Genomic DNA, 26,521 nt, shown 5'->3' with positions numbered 1-26,521 from the left:
ACAGCCACCTGTTGGCCGTTCTCCTTTTTCAGCACAGGACTTTCTGGACTATTTCGAAAAGAAAATAGAAGATATTAGGTTGAGCACATCTCAGCATGCTTTGGCCCAATCATTGTATTCAGCTACTGAGCTGGGGACTACTACTGAGGTGCTACCTAGATTCACAGAATTTAACAGTATCTCACAAGGTGTGCTGACGAAACTCGTGATGTCTACTAGAAGCACAACTTGTTTATTTGATCCTATACCAACAAAATTGTTTAAGGATCTTTGGCCCATTCTTGGTCCGACTGTGCTGGAAACTGTTAACCTTTCTTTAAACTCTGGATCTGTTCCAAATTGTTTTAAATCTGCAGTGGTTAAACCACTACTCAAGAAATCTAATCTTGATCCTGGTGAATTGAAAAATTATAGGCTGATATCAAATCTATCATTCTGCTCTAAAATTCTGGAAAAAGGTGGTTTCACGGCAGCTTGTGGACTATCTTACTGAGAATGACCTTTCTGAGCCACTGCAGTCTGCTTTTAGAAGACATCACTCCACAGAAACAGCACTTATTAAAGTAGTTAATGATCTTCTGTGAGCAATGGACTCGGATACTACTACAGCATTGGTGTTGTTGGATCTCAGTGCTGCGTTTGACACAGTTGATCATCATATTCTACTTGATAGGCTAGAAAACTGTTTCGGGATTACTGGAACTGCTCTTGTGTGGCTGACGTCTTATCTGTCTGGTTGTTCCCATTGTGTTTTGTGCAATGACACTACCTCTGACTTTAAGGGCATGAAGTTCGGGGTTCCGCAGGGATCCGTTCTGGGTCCCCTGCTTTTTTCCCTGTATATGGCACCCCTTGGGAACATTTTGCGGCGTTTCGGGATTGCTTTTCATTGTTATGCTGATGATACTCAGTTGTATTTGCCGATAGCTGCTGGAAATCCTGTCCACATAAAATCTTTACAGGACTGTCTTGCAGCAGTGAGAAGTTGGATGTCTAGCAACTTTCTACTTTTGAACTCTGATAAGACTGAAATGATGGTTCTTGGCCCAGCAAGACGTCGGCACCAATTTGATCAGCTGGCGCTTAGCCTAGGTTCATGTGCTATACATCATACTGACAAAGTGAGGAACCTTGGGGTAATCTTTGATCCAACGTTGTCCTTTGACCTCCATATTAGGGACATTACGAGGATTGCTTTCTTTCATCTGAGAAATATAGCAAAGATTCACCCCATCTTGTCTACGGCTGATGCTGAGACTCTGATTCACGCATTTGTCTCTTCTTGGATTATTGTAATGCTTTATTCTCTGGCCTGCCGCAGTCTAGCATTCGAGGACTTCAGTTGGTGCAGAATGCTGCTGCCAGAATTTTGACACAAAGTAGAAGGTTTGACCACATTACTCCCATTCTGGCATCCCTTCATTGGCTACCAGTTTCTGCCAGATTGGATTTTAAAGTTTTATTGTTGGTTTATGAAATTGTTCATGGACTGGCGCCTTCCTACTTGGCGGACTTGGTTAAGCCCTACGTACCTGCGAGGCCTTTGCGTTCGCAGGGCGCAGGGCTTCTGTGTCTTCCGAGGATGAACAAAAGGTCTGTGGGGTATAGAGCCTTCTCCTACTGTGGCCCAGCTCTTTGGAATGATCTACCTGCTGTTATTTGGCAGTCTGACACGGTGAAGATTTTTAAATCAAGACTGAAGACCCACGTTTTTAGACTGTCTTATCATTAATTTTTTAATCTGTTTGTGTTTGCTTTGTAATTTCTTTTTATTCTACTGTGTTTTATCTTTTAACTGTGCTTTTTTTGCTTTTAATTTTGATTTTAGATTAATTTGTGTTGTGAATTATGTGAAGCGCCTTGGGGCGACTTTGTTGTGATTTGGCGCTATATAAATTAATAAATTAAAATTGTCACTACCAAGATTTCTTTACCTGTTCCAGAATATTCCAATTCATATTCTGATGTCCTATTTTAAACAGATCGATTTGACTATCTTACCTTTTATTTGGGGTTATAAGGCGCACAGAATCTCTAAACAACATCTGCAGAAACCAAAAGAACAAGGTGGTCTGAACTTGCCTTGCTTCTTGCACTGTTACTGGGCTGCCAATGTCAGGGTGATGGTATACTGGCAATTATCGCAGGGTCAGGACAGTTCAGCAAATATGCCCTTGTGGCTGACAATTGAACAGAGTCTGGCACAGAAATCCTCTCTTCAGGCACTTCTTTTCTCATCCCCCAGGCCTTTGTCTTCACAGAAAGGGGAACATTTTACATTGTTTAATTCAGAGAGACTTTGGCTACAGATCCGCAAATTTTGTGGACTTCCAAATGCTTCAGTACATGCCCCAATCTGGCATAATCATGCCTTTCCCCCATCATTTACAGATGTTGTCTTTAGAGAATGGAGTCGAAAAGGGTTAACATCTATAAAAGACCTTTATATTAATAATCATTTTTGCTCGTTTGAACAACTACAATTGAAATATGCATTACCTAAGACCCACTTTTTCCGCTACCTGCAGTTGAGAAACTACATCAGACAAAACGTTTCCTCATTTGACTCTCTGCCTGTGGATAATGATCTGTTTAAAATTTTGCTCGGGTCCCCAGAAGCCATGGGGTTTAATTTAATTATTAGTCTGTATATTTTCTTATAAACTTTCTCAACCTGCCGTAATAATTAAACAAATGTGGGAGGAGGATCTTAATATTACAATACAGGATGAGATCTGGAAACGTGCTCTCAAGGATATTCATCAATGTTCTGTCAATGCTAGCCTTCAGTTGGTTCAATTTAAAGTCATGCATAGATTACATTATTCAAAGGCCAAGTTAAATAAGATCTTCCCACAAACCTCTCCTGCTTGTGATAGATACATGGCCACTCCTAGCACACATGCACACCATTTTTGGCTATGCCCCAAGTTGAACGGTTTTTGGAGTTCAATATTTAAATGGTATTCTACTGTATTGAAAGTAAACCTTGATCCTGACCCAGAAACAGCTTTACTTGTCTTTTCCAGCAAATTAGACAATTTGGATCACAGTGCATGTGTAGTTGTAGCCTATGGGATGGTTACTGCCAAGAGGTATATTTTGAAACTATGGAAGTCAGATTCACCACCCCATTTTGAGGCTTGGCTGAGGGAGCTAACAGGGATTCTCCATATTGAAAAATTGAGGTATGAAGTGGCAGGCTCACCACAGAAATTTTATAATATATGGAGACCTATTTTGGATTACTTAATGCTCTAAGTGACCTCCAAGAAATATGCACCTTGGTTTGTTTTGGATTTGGAGTGATAGTTTTTTTGTTATGACACTGTTTTAGGCCCTCCCCCCCCTTTTTTTTCCTTTTTGTGGTGTTTTTGTTTTTTTTATTTACATATTTATATCTTCAGTACCGTCAGTACCGTGCTTGGATTAACCCATTGTCTTTACCAGGATTTGTGTTGTTGTATTTCTTTTTGTCTGATTTTGTTTTGTGTGCTGTTATATTTGTGTGAATGTATACTAAAATTAAAAAAACGGTAAATAAAGGTTGAAAAAAAAAACATTCATGATGTCATCACTTGGCAGTGGGTATGAGACAGAGCACTTGACAACAGGTTTCTCATCACAAAAACAACGTATGCGCACACGCACGTTCCTGCCACAGACAGCTAGAACATGCGCAAATAGTTAAAGTGGTTGATAAAACCTTCTTGTCGCAATTGTTTCTGTACGACACCATTGCTTTTTTGTCCAAAACATGTATGAGTCATGTTCAGCTCGTCGGATCTTAAGTTATTGATCCGTTCAGATATTGTCAATGTTCGTGCAAGATGTCGGACTTGGGAAGCTGGACTACGCAAATGATGAGGAACCATCAAGACAGAAAGCAAAACAGAATACAGATGAATTGAAGTTGTCCTCGGGATTCGTTCACATTTTTCAACAGTTTGAAAATTCTCACGAAGCGCCAGCTACAGGAACGAAGTTGGATGACGGTTAAACGGTGTCTCCGAAAGTCGACGCGAGTCCAGATTTCTTGTTTGGTTTTGGCGTCCTTCATTAGTGCCGTGTGACCGAGGCTTTACAAAAACAATGTTTTCAGTTTTAGAAGTGTTTATTTCTCGCTAAGTCTTACATAATATATGAGAATGCTGTCATTTCTAGCCAAAAACGAAGCAAAGTTAGCAGCTAGCGACACCAGGAAATGATGTCACCACATTAATGTCCACAACATCATATCATAAAACAGGAACAGAATGTGACTTCTTAACCTCTTAAATATCTTTTAAAATAGGTCAAGGTTAGCCATCTTTGAACTTGTCCAAAGTCTGCGTCCCAAGAATGTTCCCCGTGAATCTGAAGACTCTGACAGTAATAGGACTGAACTTGTGCTGAGCACAGACAGATGGACAGACAACAGATGGACAGACGGACAAAAAGCCTTCACATTACCTGATGGCCATATCTGATGGCCTTGGGTAATGAAAATCAAATAACCATTTAATTTTTCCTTTGTTTATTGAACAGGAGTTTATGCTGCCCTCTTCTTTCACACCTAAAGGCTGTAGCTTTCCCATTTGTGTGTGCACGGGCGAAATTGACCTTTTGGAAAAATGTGCCCACATGGGTGCTTTGCCTTCTACTGCCTTTCCCGGCTACTGTCCTAACAGTCTGTCTGGGGTTTTATTCTCCGACATCACATGAGTGAGAGGCTTGTTGGTGCTCCCAAACACTGAATAGGATCTCTTGGATGAGGAGGAGAAAACTGAATAACTTTTCGTTTTAAACTATTTTAGGATGAGTAAGTACAGACTGCCAGGGGGTACTTACACTCATATTCAGGCGGATGGCTGCATGATTATGAAGCATGATTACACAGCTGTGACTTTCATGCTAATAAACCGATTAGAAAATCTTCACCATATATTTGGAGGCCCACATGAGCAGAGCATCTGTTATTAACTTCATCTACAATTAGTTTCTTACCCCTGATGATGAATTGCAGATGAAATATCCATTTTTATTTCTTCCCTCTGTATGTTTCTTAACAGGAGGCAACAGAAACCCACTTCAGATCTGCATTTCTGCCTGCAAAGAAAGATGCGGAGGCCAGTGGTGCAAAGATTTCCCAGAGTAAGTTTGTTTGCATATAAAAGCCAACATTTTTGAGACATTCCCACTTCAGCTGGAAATTTTGTATTATTAGTTGCCAGCTTGGATGGTACAAATATCCCAAAGATAAGCCGTGTTTGTCAGTACAAATAAGAAAAGCGGAAAATCACAATAAAACTACAACACCATGTAATAACTGTAGGTGTCTATATATATATATATATATATATATATATATATATATATATATATATATATATATATATATATATATATATATATATATATTATTTTGAACCATGAAATAATTCAGGGCCCGAGTAGGACAAAGTTCTATGAGGACCCTATTGTAATTGCCCTGTTTATTATTACTATTTATTTATTATTATTATTATTATTTATACTTTTCAAATCCCAATTTCAGCATTTTTCCATGCTCAAAACTCACCAAACTTTGCACAGTCGGATCCGAAATTCGATATTTTGGGGGTTGCGCACATGCTCACAGCGAAATGGTGAAATAGCACCCCCTACAAATTTTCAAAAAACCCTCCCCACTGGGGTTTTTTGTCGTAGCCTCACGGAATTTGGTCCACATATTTACCATGCTGGGATGCATAAAAACGTCTGGTGACATGTCAACAGGAAGTTGGCCATTTTGATTTGAAGTTTCGATTTTGAGGTAATTTTTGCCATTTTTGGCCATTTTCACTACTTACATTTGAAAGAACTCATCCTAGGTATTTCATCCAATCGTCTTCAAATTTGGGACACATCATCATGACCCCATGCTGATCAAAAGTTAGCAAAAGAATTTCTGTAGGTCAAAAGGCGTGGCTGCTACGGTTCATCAAACTTTGGCGAGCGTTTCGGAGCACGCTGTTTCACTTCGATGGCTGTTATGCCCACATCCAGGATCGTAGATCCTTCAGACTTGCTGGACATGATGAGGGCTCCGCCTTGAATATCCACATATATTAACTTTCCACCTAAGTCATAGCGCCCCCAGTGGTAACAGGAAATGTCATATTTATACTTTAATAGGTACTGATGTCACATAGTTAACACCATCAACTTCATTCCACTTCTAAAACAGGCATAACAAGTTGGGGAACGTACGCAATGATCGCAGTGAAGCTACGAGTAAGGCGTCTACTACTCTGGAGGTTGTGGGGCCCAGGGTCCCGCGGCCCATTGGAAGGGGTGGGTGGTTGTGGTGGGGTGCGGGTGTTGACACTGGGGGTTGGACGGCTGCTGTGGGGTTGGGGCCATGGTCTCCGTGGGGTGTTGCCCAGCTCTCACTTGGACAGTCTCCTGATCTTGGGCTTTGGTGTTTGGGGTGGGGTCAGTTCGGGGGGGTCCTGCTGCTAAAGGAGTCTTGGGTGTTGGGGGGGGGGCCTTGTGTGCTTGTAATTAACGTATGTATGCAGACTAAAATTTACAAGTCAGTAAAAAATGATAATGATTGTCTACAACTGCAGGATGATCTTGATTGCATTTCTGAATGGGCAGAGTTATGGACAATGACTCTTAACTCTGGGAAAAAACAAAAGTGCTAACTATAGGTACCAAAACTGCTGATTTTGATTATTTTTGGAAAGCGACTAAAATAAAAATGGTTCATTATATAAAGGATGTTGGTGTCATTACCCAGTCAAAATTTAAATTGACTATGCACTGTTCAAATGTTGTCAAGAATGCATACTATGTAATCCATACTATATTTACTACAAAAAATGATTATGCAGTTTATCTGAAATTGTATACAATTTATGTTAAACCCATTTTAGAATATGCAAGTCAGGTCACCTAACATGAAGAAAACTACTGACACAATTGAAAGTGTTCAGCGATATTTAAACAGGCAAATTTGTCCAAATTATATGTCATATGTAGATACATTAAATTGTCTTAATATTAAAACTCTGGAAAGTAGAAGAATTTGTTCAGATCTTATATTGTTTTATAAATTAATAAATAGTCTACCTTTTGTTGATATACATGACCAATACAGATTTGTAAATAGGTTAAGAGGTCATAACAGGCATTTATTTACATTCTATTCACCTTATTCAGGAAGTCATGGTGAGCGGCTCCATTTTGTCAAACAACTTCCAGTTGTCACTGCTTCTAATGATTATCAACATGAGAACCCACTACACTACAAGTGCCCAAACATGAGCAGCATTAATTGTTCAGTTCGTGGGTGCCACAATAACTGGAAAAAGAGGAAACTATTACTTTCAGAATGATGTTTTGAACATGGAAATGAGAGATCTGAGTGCTGTGGACGAGCACTTAACTTGTTCCCTCCTCCATTGAAAGACGAGGATCTCCGGTGCTGGCTAAAGGCGCTGAATTTGAAAAATCCACCCAAACGTCCCTATGGCTGTTCTTTTTATTTTATGAAGAAAAAACCCACACCACTGGATCTTTACCCAGAGAAATGATTGGACTATAATGCTCCGTTGAAGAAGCCACAGCAGATGCTAGTGAGATAAATGGTTAAGATGTGTTTGTAGCATTAGCTGCTATCTTATTTACTCATTTTATTACTTATTTACTCATCCTAGATTCAACCTTTCATTTGAACTGTCAATGATAATGATGAATTATGAAATTCAAGAAGACTGAAAAGACTGTTAAAGCATTTCAAAAACCACAGCTAAAGCTTGTCAAATATTCTGAAAATCATGGTAAAATATCAATAACACACCTTATAAGTAAAAAAGTCACTTATGTCCTTGTGTAAATCCATTCAAAGCCACAATGTCTTTTTCCAATGAAATAAAGTCTACATTCATTAAAAAAGTCACATAATCTTGTCTGAAATCCTGTTTGAACAGCACAATGTTTATTTTCCAGAGACAAAAAAAAAAAACTCTTACCTTGTTTCCTGAGGGCACAAGGTGCAGTTTGCTTTTCCCGTTTCTTTTGTGTGTTCATGATGACCAACTTTAAACCCAGCGCCAATTCCATGGATTCTTGTCCTTGTCCTGTCTTTCTCACCATCTTCTCTCTGTCTGACGTCGCTCCGTGACACAGACATGCCACAAAATTCTTCTTTTAAAAACTTAATTCCTCTAAAAGTATGCGATGTCCACATGCTACGTTTATCTTAAAGAACAGCGTCTTGGAGCAGCATCGCTGTAGCAACCAACCAGTCCCGCTTTATGACAACTGTCACAACAGCCACGCTTTGAGAGAAGCATTTTCTCCGTGGATCTGAGGACAATGATTTATATCTGTTATACAGTTCAGTGTCTGCGGACTTGTAAAACTTGCACGATGTTGTAAAAAAAAAAAAAGAACGCTTTGCGACAGACATTTTAAAAATAAAAAATAATCATGATTATTCAGTCTTATTGAGATGTATGCAATGTTTTTTTTTTTTGGGAATACACCACAGGTTGCAACGAGGCCGAGACGGGCTTATGTTGAATGAAAAATACAAGAATTTGATTTGAAAGCCAAATTAAAAACCTACTGAAGCCATATTACAGATTGACTGTGTGTACTTCATGACTTACACCAGTACAAGTCATGAAGTGGACACAGATGGGGTGACCTTCAGGCAGCACTTGAGGTTATGTCACTTTTATGGCTAAAATAGCTCTGAATCTGTGTGCATTTTTCAGATGCTATATGGCTAATTTTATTTTTATCAGGACATCAGGACTTGCACAAGGTAAAGAGTTGCAAATAATGAATCATAATCTGGTATGTAATTTTTTTAATATATAGTATTGATTGAAGTGCGATATCTCCTTTAATAATAAAACTGGCAACAGCTACTAAAACTATGTGCAAAATCTGGTGTTGAAGGTCTAGTCACACCAGGGGTTACAACCACCTTGCCACGGGTTCACAATAAAATGTCGCAGGTATGTGCATTACATTCGCTTAACTGTGACATCAAAAATGGGTGTTGGCAATGTGTGGCAGGCTGAAAATCAGTTATAGTGCGCATCCTGAATATGTTGACTGTGGCAACTCTAGAATGTAGTGACTAGCTTATTTTGCTATGCCACAGTGGCAACCTTCTCTGTGCCACAGAGGTGCGTATGTTGGTGGCTTTCACAATGAGGTTGGAGAGGAAAAAAGGCAGGAGAAGAAAAAGAAACAAACAGCACCAGTGCTAATATTTGGAAAGCTGTCCTTGTGAACAGCGTTATACATACCAAGACAGACATGTTTAGATTATTTATGTAGTTTTTAAGCTGCCTTCAGAGCCGTTGACTGTGGACAATATAAGTGAGCCAAAGATGCAAAGTATGTTATCAAATGCATCTTTTTACATGCTTCCATGCCAGGACATAAACAGCAGTAAACTCCTTTCACACAGATGCTTGTATTCACACACTATTAATATAACTTGAGGTCATTTCTCATCATTTAATAGAAAATTAAAGGCATAAAAATATGTGGAAGCACACATTCTATGTATGCTGCATTCCAAAATAGCAAAATCCCTTCCTTGTCCTTTTACTATTGGTGAACTCATACTTTAGGTACAGTTATTTCGGTCCCAATGATTCTACTCTTTTCTCTCTGCCGAGGCACTGAGGAAACATCCAGGGTGCTGGACTGACCACAGGATGCCCTGGCCAAAGCTGACGCAGCAGCCCATGGACTATCTTCCTGAGGGTGGCCTCTCTGAACCACTGCAGTCTGCTTTGGAATGCAGTCTTCCACGAGAAAGCTTTTACTAAAGTGTAACTGGTGAGGCGATGGATGGACGCTGGCCCTGCACCCGAGGGTGCCAGACTTATCTCATGGCACCCTGCATGCGGCACCAGTGAGTGCATGCTCACCTCAATAATGCACTTTGTTTTTGATGCTATTTTGGTTTTTCTGTTTCCTGTTTCTTCACCTTGATAAATCTTTGTAAAACCTTGTAACTACTAGTATGGCCTAAGCAGTGGGTCACCCCTCTGAGTCTGGTCTGCTTAAGTTTTCTTCTTCACTATCACCAGAGGGAGTTTTTCCTTACCACTGTCAACTGCGTGCTTGCTCAGGGGGGTTGGTAAGTTTGGGCTTTACTCGTGTGAAGCACCTTGAGGCAGCTTTGTTGTGATTTGGTGCTGTATAAATAAAATAAATTTAATTGAAATGTACCAGCACAATCAAAAAAGTAACTTTGTTTTTCATACATAATATCCCATAGACTTGCCTGCAACCTGCTCAACACTGTTAACTGCAGTGTGTCTGGTGGCTGCTGGATGGATGATGGATTAGAAGCAGGTGTGGCCATCAGTGACAGAAACAGACTATTTCTGCACAGGATCCTCAGTTCAAACCTTGTCAGGCCAGAAAATCACTAAGGGCCCTTGGGCAACGTCCTTAATCCCCAAGTTGCTCCCGGTGTTTCGTAAGCACCTTGAATGGCATCACCCTGACATCAGTGTGTGAGTGTGTTTGTGAATGGGTGAGTGTGAGGCATCATTGTAAAGTGCTTTACGCTTCTGATTCAGATGAAAAAGCACTATGTAAATGAAGTCTACTTAAAGCTCAAATAACACAGTTATATTTCATTGATTAAACACCCAAAGAAAATGGTACTTGCTGCCTCCACTGTGATATGGTGTTACATTTCACACATATCCCTGGGTGTGGCAAACCAAAGACAACCGCTTTAGATCAGAGCCCCCTTTGTTACTGTTTACCCTCTCTATAGCTTGACAAGCACCTCCCAGATGATGGAGTCCACAAGTACTGTGATTGGTCACTTTTCTGGTTTCACTCCTTCCTCTCCCGTCACATTTTAAAAGTTTTTGTAGTGTGCACAATAATTACATTTCGATCTTGGGTCAGATAGAGGACTGTTTGGTAGGAAAGTCCACAAATATGACCAACTTTACAACACGGAGTCTAAGAACTATGAGACTCAAATGACTCACAATTCATGGAGGAAATTGCAAGTACCATAATGCTGGTTTGGAGTCTGATAATTGTATAAAGAAATGGAGCTCAGTGAGGGACAAACTAATCCAGGAAAAGCTACTGTTCCAGCAGTAAATTGTATTATGACACCCACTAACACGACTGAGAACTTTGAAAGGATTACGCCCATGTTAATGCCATTGTATAGCCATGGACTTATGGAGTTGCAGAAGCTTAAATCAGGCTTTAGGATTTTAAGATACCACTCTGCAGCAGACTTAAAAAAAAAGCGTGACTCGACCAAATGCACATGCACATAATGCCCGGTACTTATTTAAGGCAGGTGTTTATTTTTTCAGGCAAAGTTTTGACCCAGTCATTAAATGAGGAAGGCCCCTATTCAAGGTCAGGCGTTTAATCAAGGTTAATACAGTATACCACCACACATCCATGCAAAAAGGACTTTACATGAATTTAGCCACAAAAGACAAAGAAAATGAGGGGGCTGGCCAATTGAGGTGCAAACTGAATGGGTCTGTGACAGAGACAGGCCATTTCAACAAAAACCTAAGGGCCCTATCTCACCATGCTACGACAGCCTGTGAATGACAAGTGCGAGGGAAATCACTAGATTTCGTGGAGCATTTGCTGGGTGGTTCTCTTTCCTCGCTTCACTCACAGGGTGTTGCAAGTGTTGTGCCTAAATTTTCAATTGTTCAAAGTTGGCGAGGTGACAAGGCTCCTCCCAGTATGCTCCCAAAGCAGTCAATGGTGTTGTGCGAACCTCTGAATGTACTTGCTGGGACTCCTAACGTGGAAAATTCATGAGAGAACTGGGGGTGAGCCGAGCCACACACACGAGCTACAGGTGAGCATGCCAAAATATCGAAGCTGATTGGAGAGTAACAGCAGCCTCTAGAAGTTGCAAAGCTGCTGCCAGCCTGGCCAAAGCTGCAGCAGACATCTGGACTTGAGCTTTCTGGACTTATGCATTTAATGCATTTTATTTTATTTTATTTTTTATCTGGAGCGTTTTCTCTCTCTCTCTCTCTCTCTCTCTCTCTCTCTCTCTCCAGCTCCCCTCTCTCTCTGAGAACATGCGGTGGGAGTTCTTTGATGTGCTCGTCGTGAGTAATGCATGATCAGTGAGGAAATATAACTACATGCTTTAATTAAATGGCACACTGCTCAAATCCAGCTCCAACAGCGCACGTGTCCTTAATCCAGGAAAACATTTCTGCTAAATGCAGTGGAAATGTGATGTCATCTGTCCATTGGAGCCAAAACGCAGGAGCACGGAGGAGGACATATCTGTGCCAAATCAACATGCAAATCCACCAAGGATCTGCCATGGAGATCCTGAGTGAAAAAAAACAAAAGAACAACCAAAGGGACTTTGGTTATTCTTGTGTTTTGGTTGCCAATAAATTGAATCAAATCAAAGAACACACACCCCCAAATCACTGCTGGGCATTACTGCATCACAGAGGCTGCTCCAGTGCATGGAGGAGCACTGCATGCAAATCTCGGAGCCAAGGACAAAAGGATCATATAAGCGGTGGATTATATACTGGGCATTGAAGCTAGAACAGTACATCCTGCACGGACATTGTTCTGAAAGTCGGTGAGTGCACTGTATGTGCTTTATTATTATTGTTGTTTGCATGTTTAGTCGCTAATTCACATCTCCAATTACTCTCCACTAGTCACATCCAGTGAAGTTGTACCCTAAATATTAACTGAAGTCCAATGGACTGTTCAAAATAATCATTTGTAAATCGCTTCATTAATTTAATGACTAATGATTTTACCTTTATAAAAATCACATTACCATATTCTAATATCAATAACTCTGCTTCCTCTACTTACATCCTGTATGTGTACAAGTTAAGATATGACATGTAGCACATTATTTATGTTCCAGTAACAGACATGCACAAAACAGGCAAACAAATGTGAACATACAGACTCTCTGTGCTCATTAAATATGTGGTTCATTGTTACACCTCAGGTTTGTCCTTTCTTAGCAATCAGCAATGACTGAACCAGTGCATCATACCCTAGAGCATTGTGTCCTATAATGAGATTCTTCTGCTAGAGCGTTTGTCTCTAATCCCACTTCCCTATCAGTGCTACACAGACGTTAGGACCAGCTGAGCCCAGCTTTACATGTCCGCTCTACATGAAATTCACAGTTAGTGCTGCCATCCTGAATAAGAACGGCACAATGGAGCTGAATTGGGATTGATTCTGTGCTTAATATTCAACATGTTAATCCTCTTAAGAAGTTAAGAGAGGTCCCGATGACATTCTGGCGAGACATGTTTTGAGCTTCATGGAAATTACGGGGGCTAGGCTAAGAAAACAAGGTTCATGTTTAAAATACGCCAGGCCTGGACTCAAGATCTCGTTGTCATTAACCTGCCATTTTCTTGAGAGAATCAGTTTGAAAAAAACAGTAAGAAGGTGCATCACTCTTTCAATCAATATAACTGCACTGCAGTATCTCTTACAATTAATGTTGATTAAATTCCACAAATCTCTACATCTTGAGGAATATCACTGTTTTCATAATTTCTGAATATACCAAGACTCAGAGAAGTAGAACCAGCTGCAACTAGAGTGTTTGGAAAGACTGCCAGAATCATGCTACCTCATTAAGTGGATTTTCCCCTGACCAACATTTGGCTGACGGCTATAACCTAGACAGTGCATGCCTCACTGGCATCTCATAAAAACTTCTCCTTAGAAAATGGCCTCCAGTGTCTTGTAGAGCCTCTTCAGAGGAAAAGTTAAGTAATTCACTTTGATTACTCCTCATGAAGGAGGGGTTGTGAGACAAGGAAAGCAAAAAGCACATCATCACAGATCAATATGTGCCTATAAGGGTGATTCTTAGACTACGGCACTTATTATGTCCTTTGATCATACTGTATGAAAAACAGAAAAAAGGGGAAATTTCACACTTTTATAGTTATCTTTACAATGAAGTGTGTTAAGAAATTTGTTCTAGTAGTCTATGATGACTTTTTCACCTTTTTTTCAGCATCATTATATGCAAATATTGCCATTTTGTGCTTGTCCCACACCCAGACTTTTGATCTTCAGTGATAAAAATTAATGGTAAAGAAATGTTTTTCTAATGTTTAAAATATCTCTGAATAAAATATCAGTAAAATAATCAAAACATAATTGGGGTATTCAATGTCATATAACTGTTGTGATTTTTTTAAACAAAATGAAGTTGTCCCACACTATTGCCGTAATTTCCACCACAACACTGTAATGTCCCTAAACAGTTTGTATGAAAGATTGTTTGGGTAGTTTCTATGGAGATAAACAGTGGCATCAGAGCACATGTATATAGCACCAAATCACAACAAACAGTTGCCCCAAGGCGCTTTATATTGTAAGGCAATGGTGTGGTGGAAATTACATTTACAAGGCCAATAGTGCCCGTAGTTAAAGAATCACCCATAAACACAGAACTCACAAAGTTCCGAACAGCAAAGTTGTCAAAGTGCAAAATCTGCTGTACAATGTAGTCATGTTCTGCCAAAACCAGCAGTGAGCACAGTTCAGCTAATCAATGCTAACAGCTAAGTTGCAATGCTAACGTTTCATGAGTGAATTAGCTTCAGAAGTATCTTTGAAAATTATTGGCAAACTATTTAGCTTCTACTAAATTTAGTTTCAACTTTAATTCAGTTTTTTTTTTTTGTTCAATCAATCAATGTTTATTTATTGAGCCCTTTACAACACTCAAGGTGACCAAAGTGCTTTACAGTAAAATTAAAAATATAGAATAAAAAAAAATTTAAAACAATAACAAGACAAGAAAACACAATAGAAGGTAAAGTGTCAGCGTGCTACTCAGTGTTAAAAGCCAGCCTGAATAAATATGTTTTGAGCCTTGACTTAAAAAGACCAACATCAGTTATAGAACGTATTGTTGTGTGGGCCGCCAGAAGAGGAGGTACTGCTGGCCCACCACCAGAGGGCGCCCTGCCTGAAGTGCGGGCTTCAGGCACGAGAGGGCGCTGCCGCCATGGACACAGCCGGGGGTGACAGCTGTCGCTCATTACCTCTTGACAGCTGTCACCCATCTACTCAACATCATCTCACTCCATAAAGACCAGACGTCATCTCCACCTCGTTGCCGAGATATCATACTTCATAGGAGGTAATATCCTCAGCCTTTGTGGAAATATTGAGAATCTGTTTATTGTGAGTGTTTGCAGGAGTTCCGGTCCTTTTGTGGAGGCTGTGCAATACGGCACTCTTTTTCCTCTGAGGACGTGCTGCAAGTATTGAGTGACAGGTGGAGGTGGCATTCCCACCGTTGTTGTTACTGGGTGTACACACACCCACACTTGACTGTCTTTGTTCTTCGCCAGCAGTACCAGATCCGACAGTCGGGGACGGTGATCACCTGGGAATTCGGGACTTGGCGGCTCCAGTATTCACCAGGTTCTGGGGCGGCGGAAATCGTGTGGTTCCGGCTCTTCTCAGGACAGACGTCTTCTATCCTCGAGCCTGCCCACACGTCACCTCTGTGTATTGACTGTTATGATATTCTGTGATTGTCTGTATGTTCGTTGTGCACATTCACAACATTAAATTGTTACTTTTTGGCTCATCTATTGACCGTTCATTTGCGCCCCCTGTTGTGGGTCCGTGTCACTACACTTTCCCAACACGTATATCAGAGGGCAATTTATTCCAGAGTCTGGGCCCAGCAACAGAGAAGGCCTGATTGTTAAACGTTTAATGGTCAAAAATGTTTGTAAACTCTAGAATCACGTGTTTGTTCCTGTTGAAGCTTATACAATATTACAACAACCAAAACTGACACGTGGCGTTAGGTCAAGATGACAAACAAGACTAAATGCATTTGTAGCGATTGTAATCTGCGTTGTGTTGTTGACTCCTTCCATTGGCTCCCCTCGGGACACGAACTCATGATTCCTGGTGTCGCCACCGAATGGTCCCCCCTAAAAATTGTTCCGCCCTGCTTTCACTGCGCATGGGTCATTTCGGACCACAGCAGCACATCTGAGACTGACTCACTACACCAAAGCGATCAAAGGGATTAATGTGATTATTAACCATCAGATGAACAAAGTAAAACCTCTTAAAACCTCAGTGAGGTTACTAACTACTTTTGCACAGCGACTCCTGCTGGCCTCCATTACACATTTGTTACATTGAAATTATTTTCCATGTGAATTTTTAATTTCTTAGTCATTTAATACTTTCTGTAATGTGAATAAACTTTATGTTAAAGTGAAACTACAATTTAATTCCATTTATTAATTATTTATGTACATCATGATCCTCATCTGATCTTGGCTTACTAAACTTTTTTTGAGAACATCCGTATTTACACTACAACATAGAACATTTTCAGCGGGAAATTTATATAATAAAAGTTAGTGGGTAGCAGTTAGCAGTAGCTTCAAAATGTTTTCGCAAGTTATCGGTTCAACATAATCACATAACTTTTTAGTTAGCGGATATTGAAGCTAATTTTTCAGTTAGCTGTGCCCATCACTAGTCAAAACAGAAATAAATAAAGACAAGACAACTACACTTTTGACTCACCTGTCTTTGCCTGTCTCCTTCTTGAAGACCATGTCGCAGTAGTTCATCCTGTCCTCTGTGGTTACATAGATACGTGCGTGGGGGTAGTTTTCTGCTGCCTGTCGCAGCATGTTGTACACAATGCCCTTACCATCTTTTCTCATGTTCCGTAAAGGCCCCCAGACGACATAGACCGTATCATTGCCCTGTCCAAAGAAGTAGTGGGGCTTCTGTAGCAACAGCGGGACACTGGTGTGTGAAACAACTCGTAGCGTGGTTCGTAGGCCCACATCTTGTTCAAAACCCCGTGTGGGTGCATTGTTCATCCGCCAGATGCAAGAGGAGCGGTCGATATGTGGGCCAACAGCTTGTCCCAACATCTGACCAGAACTGGACACGATGCTGCAGAGCTCACAGTTCAGCTTCAGGGGCTGGAGGAGGAAGAACAATTAAATTACAAAAAGGTCATATTTGAAGAGTCTCTGTAGGTAAAGTGAGTTGTTGCTGTTCATGCTCCACAGAGAGGTTAGAGGTCAGGGTCAACCAAAAATCGCCACATTGACTGTCGTGACATAAGTATATGCATCATTCTGCCACCTGAAGGGCAGGACTCTACAGTCAATGTGTCACCTAAAGATTATGGAAGTATAAGGAACAATAATTAATTTTTATTGACTTCTAACAAGATCCACGGTAAGTTCATTATGACTGTGTTACAGCTCATACAGAGATGTACGTCATATCATCACAAGAAAGATCCAGGATGAAGGAAGTAAAACAGTATAAAATACTTTAGTGAATTGCTATTTGCGTTTAGAAGTTCAGAAGATTCATTTATTTTAATCTCCATTACCCAATTGTGCTGGATAGGTAGAAATGTCCTCCATCCCTAAGTAGCTGAAAATGAAAGAAATGAGGAATTGGTTAAGGAATTGCCTTTAAGCTCCTAAAGGCTCCTGCTCCTAAATACGTTTTGTAAATGTTTAAAAAGCTAAATTTTTAAGAAGGCAAAATTCCTAGTAGGTAACAAAGCAATAATTCACAGTAAAGACTGTAAATTATATCAGTTACTCAAAATACTGTAGTCACTTTATGCTCAGGAACAGGAAAAATCTTGAGTTTTCTAGTATTTAATGGCAATTGATATACAAAAATGCCCGTGGGTCCAAAAAAAACAAAAAAAACAAACAAAAAAAAGTAAATTCTTCAGCTCTCCTGTCATGGTGCAAGACCTATAGATACGGGTTCCATCACTGTGTGCATGCCTCCACCTGTGTGTGCCCCCATGGCCTTCACTGCACAATTTAGTCAACACTGAACCATCACAAGCCAAAGATTTTAGGACATGAATTCATCACACCTGTTTACGTGAGTCAGATGACCATCTCTCGATCATACCCTGGCCCAACATGTAAAAATAAGCTGTGTGTGGGTGTTCCCATGGCCTTTGCTACACAAATACAACACCAAATCTTTCATCTCACCCCTCTCATGCAATTTAAGAGAAGGCTAAAGCTTGATGTACTTTTTCCTTTGTCAAATCTGAGTCAGTATTTTAAAATACCAAATGGTGTGGGAGCTGTAGAATTTAGGTTTGTGTGTTCATCCTTCCATGTATGCATCCAACTGTATGAACACTTTTTACTTTCCCCACTTTTTACTTTCCCCTTTCAACAACAAATCATCAAAGAATGCAGACCTAAACCTACTTTCCTGAGTCAAATAAGGTTTGATTCAAAACATCGGTGAGCTCCTGAATACTTGTTCCTCTACTCTGCAGAATACAATTCAATGGGAGCTATTTAGAGACCTTTTGTTGAAAACCAGGATTGCAGGAGACCTTCACAACAAGTTTAAGATTGAAATTGAATGTCCAATTTTCATGGATCTTTGCAAGCACAGCAATGACTGGTATTTTACTCGCCAAATCTGTCAAGCGTTTTTAGTTTGTTGCTGCCACTGCCAGTGATTAACAAGGTGCAAAGATGTGGGTGTTTCACATCAAGGAGTTGGCACACAGGGAGTTTTTAATATTTGGTGGAAAATGAATGTTAAATGGTGTGCTTTCGTGATGCCAACCAGAAAACCTCAAACAATGATTCTTCCAAAACAGCTGGAAAAGAAGCTACAAGTCAAGTCTGGGAGCATGCACTGGTGCTACGCTTTGCTGCATCTACATGAGACAACCCGTCCATCCCAACATCTGTCTGCTGCAGCCAAGTGAAGCGTGGGTGTCCCCTTGGCCATCTTCAGCTGCTGGAGTCCTCAACACTCAGGCACCTGCATGCTGGATCATGCACAGAGAAACACACCACATGGCCAAAATGTCAAACCTGAAGCTCCCTCACAATGCAAAAAGATACTCATGATCCCCATTTCTGGAAGGCAGTGGTGTCCAAAGACATTCCAGAAAGGGCCAAGGCAGTGGTGTAAAAAGACATTCCAGAAAGGGCCAAGGTGGTGCAGTTTTTCTTTACAGTCACTGAACCCAGTAGGTGATTTCACTGATTAACTTGGGGGGGGGAATGCAAAAACCTACTTTATTTTCAAAGAAGATATCATAAGCCTTAAAAAAAAAAATTAGGGTGCCATTTTTTATTCACATTCTAAGGGTCCGATTTCCAAGATGGCGTCAAAAATGGCCTCCGTTTAGCAATAATGCAATATCTTTGCTAATACACTAGAGCACAAACAAAGTATCTAAATATAGGTTTTCTGACACAAGGAAACCAATGGAGTCATCAAATTACGTAATTAACAGGATATAAAAGGGCTGAGTTCTTCTAAAAACTGTCGAGGTCTAAGGTTCTAAAAACCTTTTGGACTCACACACCATTCCAACTCATTATAGAAAATTTGCACAATTTATTACCACCCTTGAAAAATAACAGCTACCTATTTTATAAACACTACCCAATCTAGAGCTCGTGGATCCCCACGGGCTAGTAGTTTGTATAATTGGTTTGTTTGCTGCTCAGCTGACAAATAAAGCAAAGTCCGAAATCCACAGTTTTTGACTTCTTCTTAGATGAAGACTCCGCCATGTTGATTAATGTACATTGAGGCAAATAAGCATTTGATCCACTGTCGATTTTGCAAGTTTTCCCACCTACAAAGAATGGAGAGGTCTGTAATTTTTATCGTAGGTACACTTCAACGGTGAGAGACAGAATCTAAAAAAGAAATTCAGAAAATCACATCATATGGTTTTAAAATAATTAATTTGCATTTTATTGCAAACAAAAATGTCACCTTATTTTTTATGTTTAAATCATATTTTTGGGGGGGAGAGGGGGTGTAAAAGCAAAAACTCATCATAGAGTTTTTGCTTTTACACCCCCTCTCCCAAAAAATGCACAAATTTTTATTTCATGACAAATGAGCCTACACTATTGAGCAGATGAGATGAGTTCATCAGTGACATCACCTGTTATTTCATAAGATTTTGTGCAAAGTTTGTAGGGTATCACTATCCCCTCACGAGTTGCAGGGTGTCGCTCACATTTCGCTTGAATTTAGAAGACACCAAAAATGGTGATGCAAAAAATGTCCTCACCAAATACTCAGAGCTGTCGTGAAGCCCTCTGAATGATGTCTCCACTCTCTACTTTTAAGATTAGGCTTAAAACTTTCCTTTTTGCTAAAGCTTATAGTTAGGGCTGGATCAGGTGACCCTGAACCATCCCTTAGTTATGCTGCTATAGACGTAGACTGCTGGGGGGTTCCCATGATGCACTGTTTCTTTCTCTTTTTGCTCTGTATGCACCACTCTGCATTTAATCATTAGTGATCGATCTCTGCTCCCCTCCACAGCATGTCTTTTTCCTGGTTCTCTCCCTCAGCCCCAACCAGTCCCAGCAGAAGACTGCCCCTCCCTGAGCCTGGTTCTGCTGGAGGTTTCTTCCTGTTAAAAGGGAGTTTTTCCTTCCCACTGTAGCCAAGTGCTTGCTCACAGGGGGTCGTTTTGACCGTTGGGGTTTTACATAATTATTGTATGGCCTTGCCTTACAATATAAAGCGCCTTGGGGCAACTGTTTGTTGTGATTTGGCGCTATATAAAAAAATTGATTGATTGACTGATTGATAACGTGCGAGAAATGTGAGAGAACTGTGTGAGGGGTTGACAACGGATGAAACTACATTTTGAGTGTTTGCAGACAAAAATGAGGATCTGATATTCCTCGTGGGAGATGTGCATGAGCTGCCCTGAGAGCATGCCAAAATATCAGATATGATCAGAAAGAACAGCGCTTCTGGAAGTGGCCGAGTGAGTTCGGCAGCCCTGGCTGCACATATAGTTCAGAATCAGAATCGCCTTTATTGTCATTGTAATTTGCATTACAACAAGATTTGAGTGCAACTCCAAAAAGGTGCTTTCCGTGGTGCAAGTAATGTTTAGCCAAATAAGGATAGTGAAATTTAATGGTAAATTATTCAGAGTATATGTACAACTAATATAAACATAAGGTAAAATAAAATAAAATAAAATGTGGACCAAGTAAAATGTACAACAAGAATTATATACAACTGTGGAATCATATTGCACAGGAAAATTGCACATGGTTTACAAATATTGCACAAGAAGTTGCAGCGGGCTGCCGGTCTCTTGTCTGGACTTGTGCTTTTTTCTTTTTTAATAATGTATTGTTTTATCTTTGCCAATTTGCAGACAGAGAGGAGCACTTCAGAATCCCTCAGCCAAATGTATGAGGTCTGTGAGAAAAGCATCCGACCTTTTTATTTATGCAAAAAATATATGGATTTGATTCATATGTTTTTACGTCAGCCAAGCTTGAACCTTCGTGCGCATGCGTGAGTTTTTTCCACGCCTGTTGGTTGCGTCATTCGCCTGTGGGCAGGCTTTGAGTGAGCACTGGTCCACCCCTCTCGTCGTTTTTTCATTGCAAGGAAATGGCTGAATGATTTGGTCAAGTTGGGACATGCCCAGCTCTCCACAATTTCTCTTATACTCACTCGACTGGTAAGCCACTGAAAGCCGAGATAGGCATGTCCCAACTTGTCCTCTGACACTCCAAAATGGTGGTGTTCTTTGTCTCGCTCCATCAGCGAATCCGTTGTGACGCGCAAAGCCTCCGCGCGGCTTTCCATGACAAAATCTCTTGTTAAAAGTGAAATCTGCCGGAAAATGGCTGATGTCCAGCTCTTGTGATAACCAGAGAAATTGCACACGATGGTCCCGGATCCATACAGCCATCCGTTTAGAAATGATCTGGTGGTTTCTGCCTGTCAATCGCGGCTCGGAGCGCGGCGTGCACCATTGTGGGCCGTCCTTAAAGCGGTAGTAACACTCCTTAATCTCTGTGAAGCCCATAAAAGTTTCACCGAAAGCCATGTGAATTTTCCGAATGGTTTCCAGCTGCCTGTCTCTAACAGTTTCTGAAAAAATTCTGATGGAACAAAGCCCAAATCATTCCGCCATTTCCTTGCAATGAAAAAACGACGAGGGGTGGACCAGTGCTCACTCAAAGCCTGCCCACAGGCGAATGACGCAACCAACAGGCGTGGAAAAAACTCACGCATGCGCACGAAGGTTCAAGCTTGGCTGACGTAAAAACATATGAATCAAATCCATATATTTTTTGCATAAAATAAAAAGGTCAGACACTTTTCTCACAGACCTCGTACATGGAGGAGCGTTTGGATCCCAGAGCTCGTGTGTGTGAAGAAGGTCATACTCGTCATTCCCGAAAAGTGAAAAGGACATCTGTATGTACTCCTCTTATGCCAGAGGAGAGGACAGTGGATATGCAACACTGATGAGATGGAGCCCAGGGGGGCTTGCAACCATTTATTACTGGAATTATTATTATTGTTATATACAGTGCTTTTTTTTTTTCTGTGCCCAGAGTCTGGGGTATTTCCACAGCCTCTTTTCACATAATAACAGCATCAGTAAACTTCTATTCTATAATTTCAGTGAGATTCCAACTGAAAAATGGTCACTAATTCATGGGTTTTGTCACAACTTTGTGTCCCCAACAACTCCCCAACAGTCACAACCCAGTGGGATACCGCCCTAAGTAACTGCTCATTTAAAACAGTCATTCTAGCAGTACACAAGGATCCTCTGAACAGGTCTGGTACCAGTGACATCCAGTTGTTACCGTAGGTCACTGGTTCACATCCAAGTCTAACAACCATACAGCAAGACAGGCAGCATAAAGACCCTAAAGACTAGGACCTTCATTTTCCTGAAAAAGCTCTTCCCAGTCATCTCTGGATCTCAAAGGAGATCTCCAAAGAGGACCCAGCGATATGAACTTCACCGCCGAGCTAACGTCTCTACAACGTCACCATTTTCACTATATACAGATATATTTATGTCAGTTGAGTCCAAGAAGTTGTTAGTGCATGTACAGACCCAGCACTGACTATAGACCTTAAATATCAAGTGAAGTCTGGGTGCATGTGCAGGCACCGCGCTTCCTGCATCCACAGCATGACATAAGCAAAACAAAATTGCTTTTGTGAGTGATCTTGTTCATTAAAGTTCACCAGAAACAAATCACTTCATTTTCATAATGTGCTGATGTAATATGGTGAGGTATAAGGTGACAGCATTCCTTTTGGGGTATTGTCTACACAAGCTCATCTACATTTTTGCTGTCTATGTTCTAAGTGGTAACTAGTACAGGGAATTCTGAATATCACATTTATCGTCTGAGTCTTTATGTCTACAAGATTAGATGAGAAAATGTACAATATATATTTTCAATGGTGGAAACATAATTGTGCCCATCTCTGAAAATATTCTCTTTATAGAGCAAAGGGATGTTGGGATATAATACAACTCACAATGTAATTAGAAATAATGGGAATGAGAAATTTCACCATCTAGAATGTGAATCCCACCTTCCTAATAAACGCCAAACAGCTTGCCACATAAAAATATAATTCCCACATTCACAGCAATAACAAAGTGGTACTTTGGCAAGAGGCTTGTGTGATTTACATGATCTGAACATAATATAAAATGCATTTAATTTTTTTTATTAGGTATTACCGTTGTACATAAATTTCTTTTAGTTCTCAAGATTAATGCCACTCTGCCAAGAACTATTATGATTAATTTGATTAAGTTAATTGAATGTGGCTGGGTTTATAATGCACTCAGCACAGACAAATTGAGTTTTCCCCTCAGTCTTATTTAATGCTTTAACGTAACAACACGGGGCAAAAACACAAGGAAACCATGTAATTTATCTTATGCTATAGCTTTAAGATTTTTTTTAAAAATTACGATTAACTGGAGCAAGAGCACTTGCAATGAATCTTCAATAATTGCACAGAGCTACACTTTGCCAAGGGAGGGAAAAAGCCTCTGAATGTGAAACAGAACATTTATGTAATTTAAGATAATACACTCGGTTTGTTCTGATGAGATTAAAGTTCCTTAAGTGAATAAATGTAGGAAATAGTTAGAAAAGAAAAAGCATTGTGTCATGACTAAGGCCAAGTTTGATCATTTGCCTAATGGAGAATATCTGTAATGTCAGGGGTTTGAATACAAATTGCATTTTCGCTGCACACTGCTCCAGCAGCCAACAAGAAACAGCTCCAGAAACTCCCTCTAGTGTGCGCTGCATTCAACTAAAACTAATTATGTAGACAGAAACCAAGACAAAACAGTTTGATTTATTTATTTGTGTTTTTAATGAGGTACGGTTGCACGGGTTGCAAATACACACATCATATTTCCTCCCATGTACAATTCAATCAGGGGGATAAGATGCAGCCTTTGGACCTGAGCTGGAATGCTGCATTTATTGCCTGTTTGAGATCAGAATCAGAATCAGAAGAAGTTTATTGCCATTGCCAGTGAACAGGATTCACAGACAAGGAATTTGCTTCGGTACAATGGTGCAACATTAAGAAGAGATAAAATGCTAGGATAAAATATAACATATGTGTCAAAATAAGATAAAATATAAGATAAAAAAAAAGAAATATGAAATATGAAAGGCTGTGCGCAACAGAAAAACAGAGAAACAGAAAAAACAGTGCAGTGGGAGGAGTGCAATTAAAAACCAAAGTACAATGTCTAAAGTGACCCGTGATAAAATGATAAAGTGACAGAGTTAAGCTTAAGGTGACTGAGTTATGAGGTGTTCATGAGTCTAACGGCAGAGGGGAAGAAACTGTTCTTATGGCGGGAGGTTCTGGTCCGGATGGACCGTAGCCTCCTGCCCGAGGGGAGTGGTTTGAATAGACCATGTGCAGGGTGAGAAGGGTCAGCTGTGATCCGACCTGCTCGGCCCAGAGTCCTGGAGACGTGCAGGTTGTGGAGAGATGGAAGGCTACAGCCGATCACCTTCTCAGCAGAGGCCACAATGCGCTGCAGTCTGTGTCTGTCCCTGGCTGTGGCCCCGGCGTACCACACCGTGATGGAGGAGCAGAGGATGGACTCGATGATGGCCGTGTAGAACTGCACCATCAGCTGGACAGGCAGCTTGGCCTTCTTCAGCTGCCGCAGGAAGTACATCCTCTGCTGGGCCTTCTTGATGAAGGAGCTGATGGTTGACTCCCCACTTGAGGTCCTGGGTGATGGTGGTGCCGAGGAAGCGGTGACAGACCACAGTGGTGATGGGGCTGTTGGTGAGGGCGAGGGAGGGCGGGGGGGCTGTGGCTTTCCTGAAGTCCACAATCATCTCCACTGTTTTCTGGGCGTTGAGTTCCAAGTTGTTGCTGCTGCACCAGGTCACCAGCCGGTCCACCTCCCTCCTGTAGGCAGACTCATCCCCATCCGAAATGAGTCCGATGAGGGTGGTGTCGTCCGCAAACTTGATGAGCTTTACAGAGTCGTGGCTGGAGGTGCAGCAGTTAGTGTAGAGGGAGAAGAGCAGAGGGGAAAGGACACAGCCCTGTGGAGATCCTGTGCTGAGAGCCCGAGTGTTCGAGACATTTTTTCCCAGCCTCACACGCTGACTCCGGTCCGTCAGGAAGTCTGTGATCCACCTGCAGGTGGAGTTGGGCACATGGAGCAGAGAAAGCTTGTCCTGGAGCAAAGCTAGAAGGATGGTGTTGAATGCAGAGCTGAAGTCCACAAACAGGATCCTAGCGTAGGTTCCTGGGGAGTACAGGTGCTGCAGGATGGAGTGCAGAGCCAGGTTTATGGCGTCATCTACAGACCTGTTGGCTCTGTAGGCAAACTGCAGGGGGTCCAGGAGGGGGTCGGTGATGGACTTCAGATGGGATAAAACCAGGCGTTCGAAGGTCTTCATGACTACAGACGTGAGAGCCACAGGCCTGTAGTCATTAAGTCCAGTGATGCGTGGTTTCTTGGGGACTGGAACTATGATTGAGGACTTGAAACAGACTGGAACATGGCATGACTCCAGGGAGGTGTTGAAGATCCCCGTGAAGACTGGGGCCAGCTCATCAGCGCAGTGTCTCAGGGTGGCAGGAGAGACACAGTCTGGGCCCGGGGCCTTACGTGGATTCAGCCTTTTGAAATGTCTCCTCACGTCCTTCTCTTGGACCGAGAGGGCAACAGGGGGAGTGGGGAGGGCAGCAGTGAGAGGGGGGAGGTCCAGTGTGTTTGAATATCCAGTTGTGTGGGGGGTGGGGAGTTGTGAGTCCTTGTCTTCAAAGCGTGAATAGAAGACGTTCAGGTCGTTGGCCAGCTTCAGGTCGTCAATAGAATGAGGTGCTTTGGGCTTGTAGTTGGTGATCTCTTTCAACCCCCTCCACACAGAGGCCGAGTCGTTGGCAGAGAACCTTTGCTGCAGACGTGAACTGTACATGGATTTAGCCTTTGCCACCTCCTTCCTAAATCTGTACTTTGCACCTCTATAGCTGTCTCTGTCTGCTTCTCTGAAAGCCACCTCTTTCTGCTGACGGAGCTGCTGGAGTTTAGGTGTGAACCAGGGCTTGTCATTGTTATATCTCACCCTGGTACGCTGTGGGATGATGCTGTCTTCAC

General features: G+C 41.3%; 1 protein-coding gene across 1 annotated transcript in view; it reads right to left on the bottom strand.

The window, feature by feature from the left end:
- st6galnac3 (ST6 (alpha-N-acetyl-neuraminyl-2,3-beta-galactosyl-1,3)-N-acetylgalactosaminide alpha-2,6-sialyltransferase 3) overlaps positions 1 to 26,521 on the bottom strand; it is a 256,666-nt gene that overhangs the window by 149,594 nt on the left and 80,551 nt on the right. Inside the window, exon 2 of the mRNA XM_034182873.1 lies at positions 16,819 to 17,009. Within this exon, the coding sequence (XP_034038764.1) occupies positions 16,819 to 17,009 (191 nt within the window). The remainder of the gene's footprint in view (positions 1 to 16,818; positions 17,010 to 26,521) is intronic.

Source organism: Thalassophryne amazonica, chromosome 12 (genome assembly GCF_902500255.1).
Source record: "Thalassophryne amazonica chromosome 12, fThaAma1.1, whole genome shotgun sequence".
In the NCBI taxonomy this organism is placed as follows: Eukaryota; Metazoa; Chordata; class Actinopteri; order Batrachoidiformes; family Batrachoididae; genus Thalassophryne; species Thalassophryne amazonica.
This window is presented reverse-complemented; position numbering and strand designations above follow the sequence as displayed.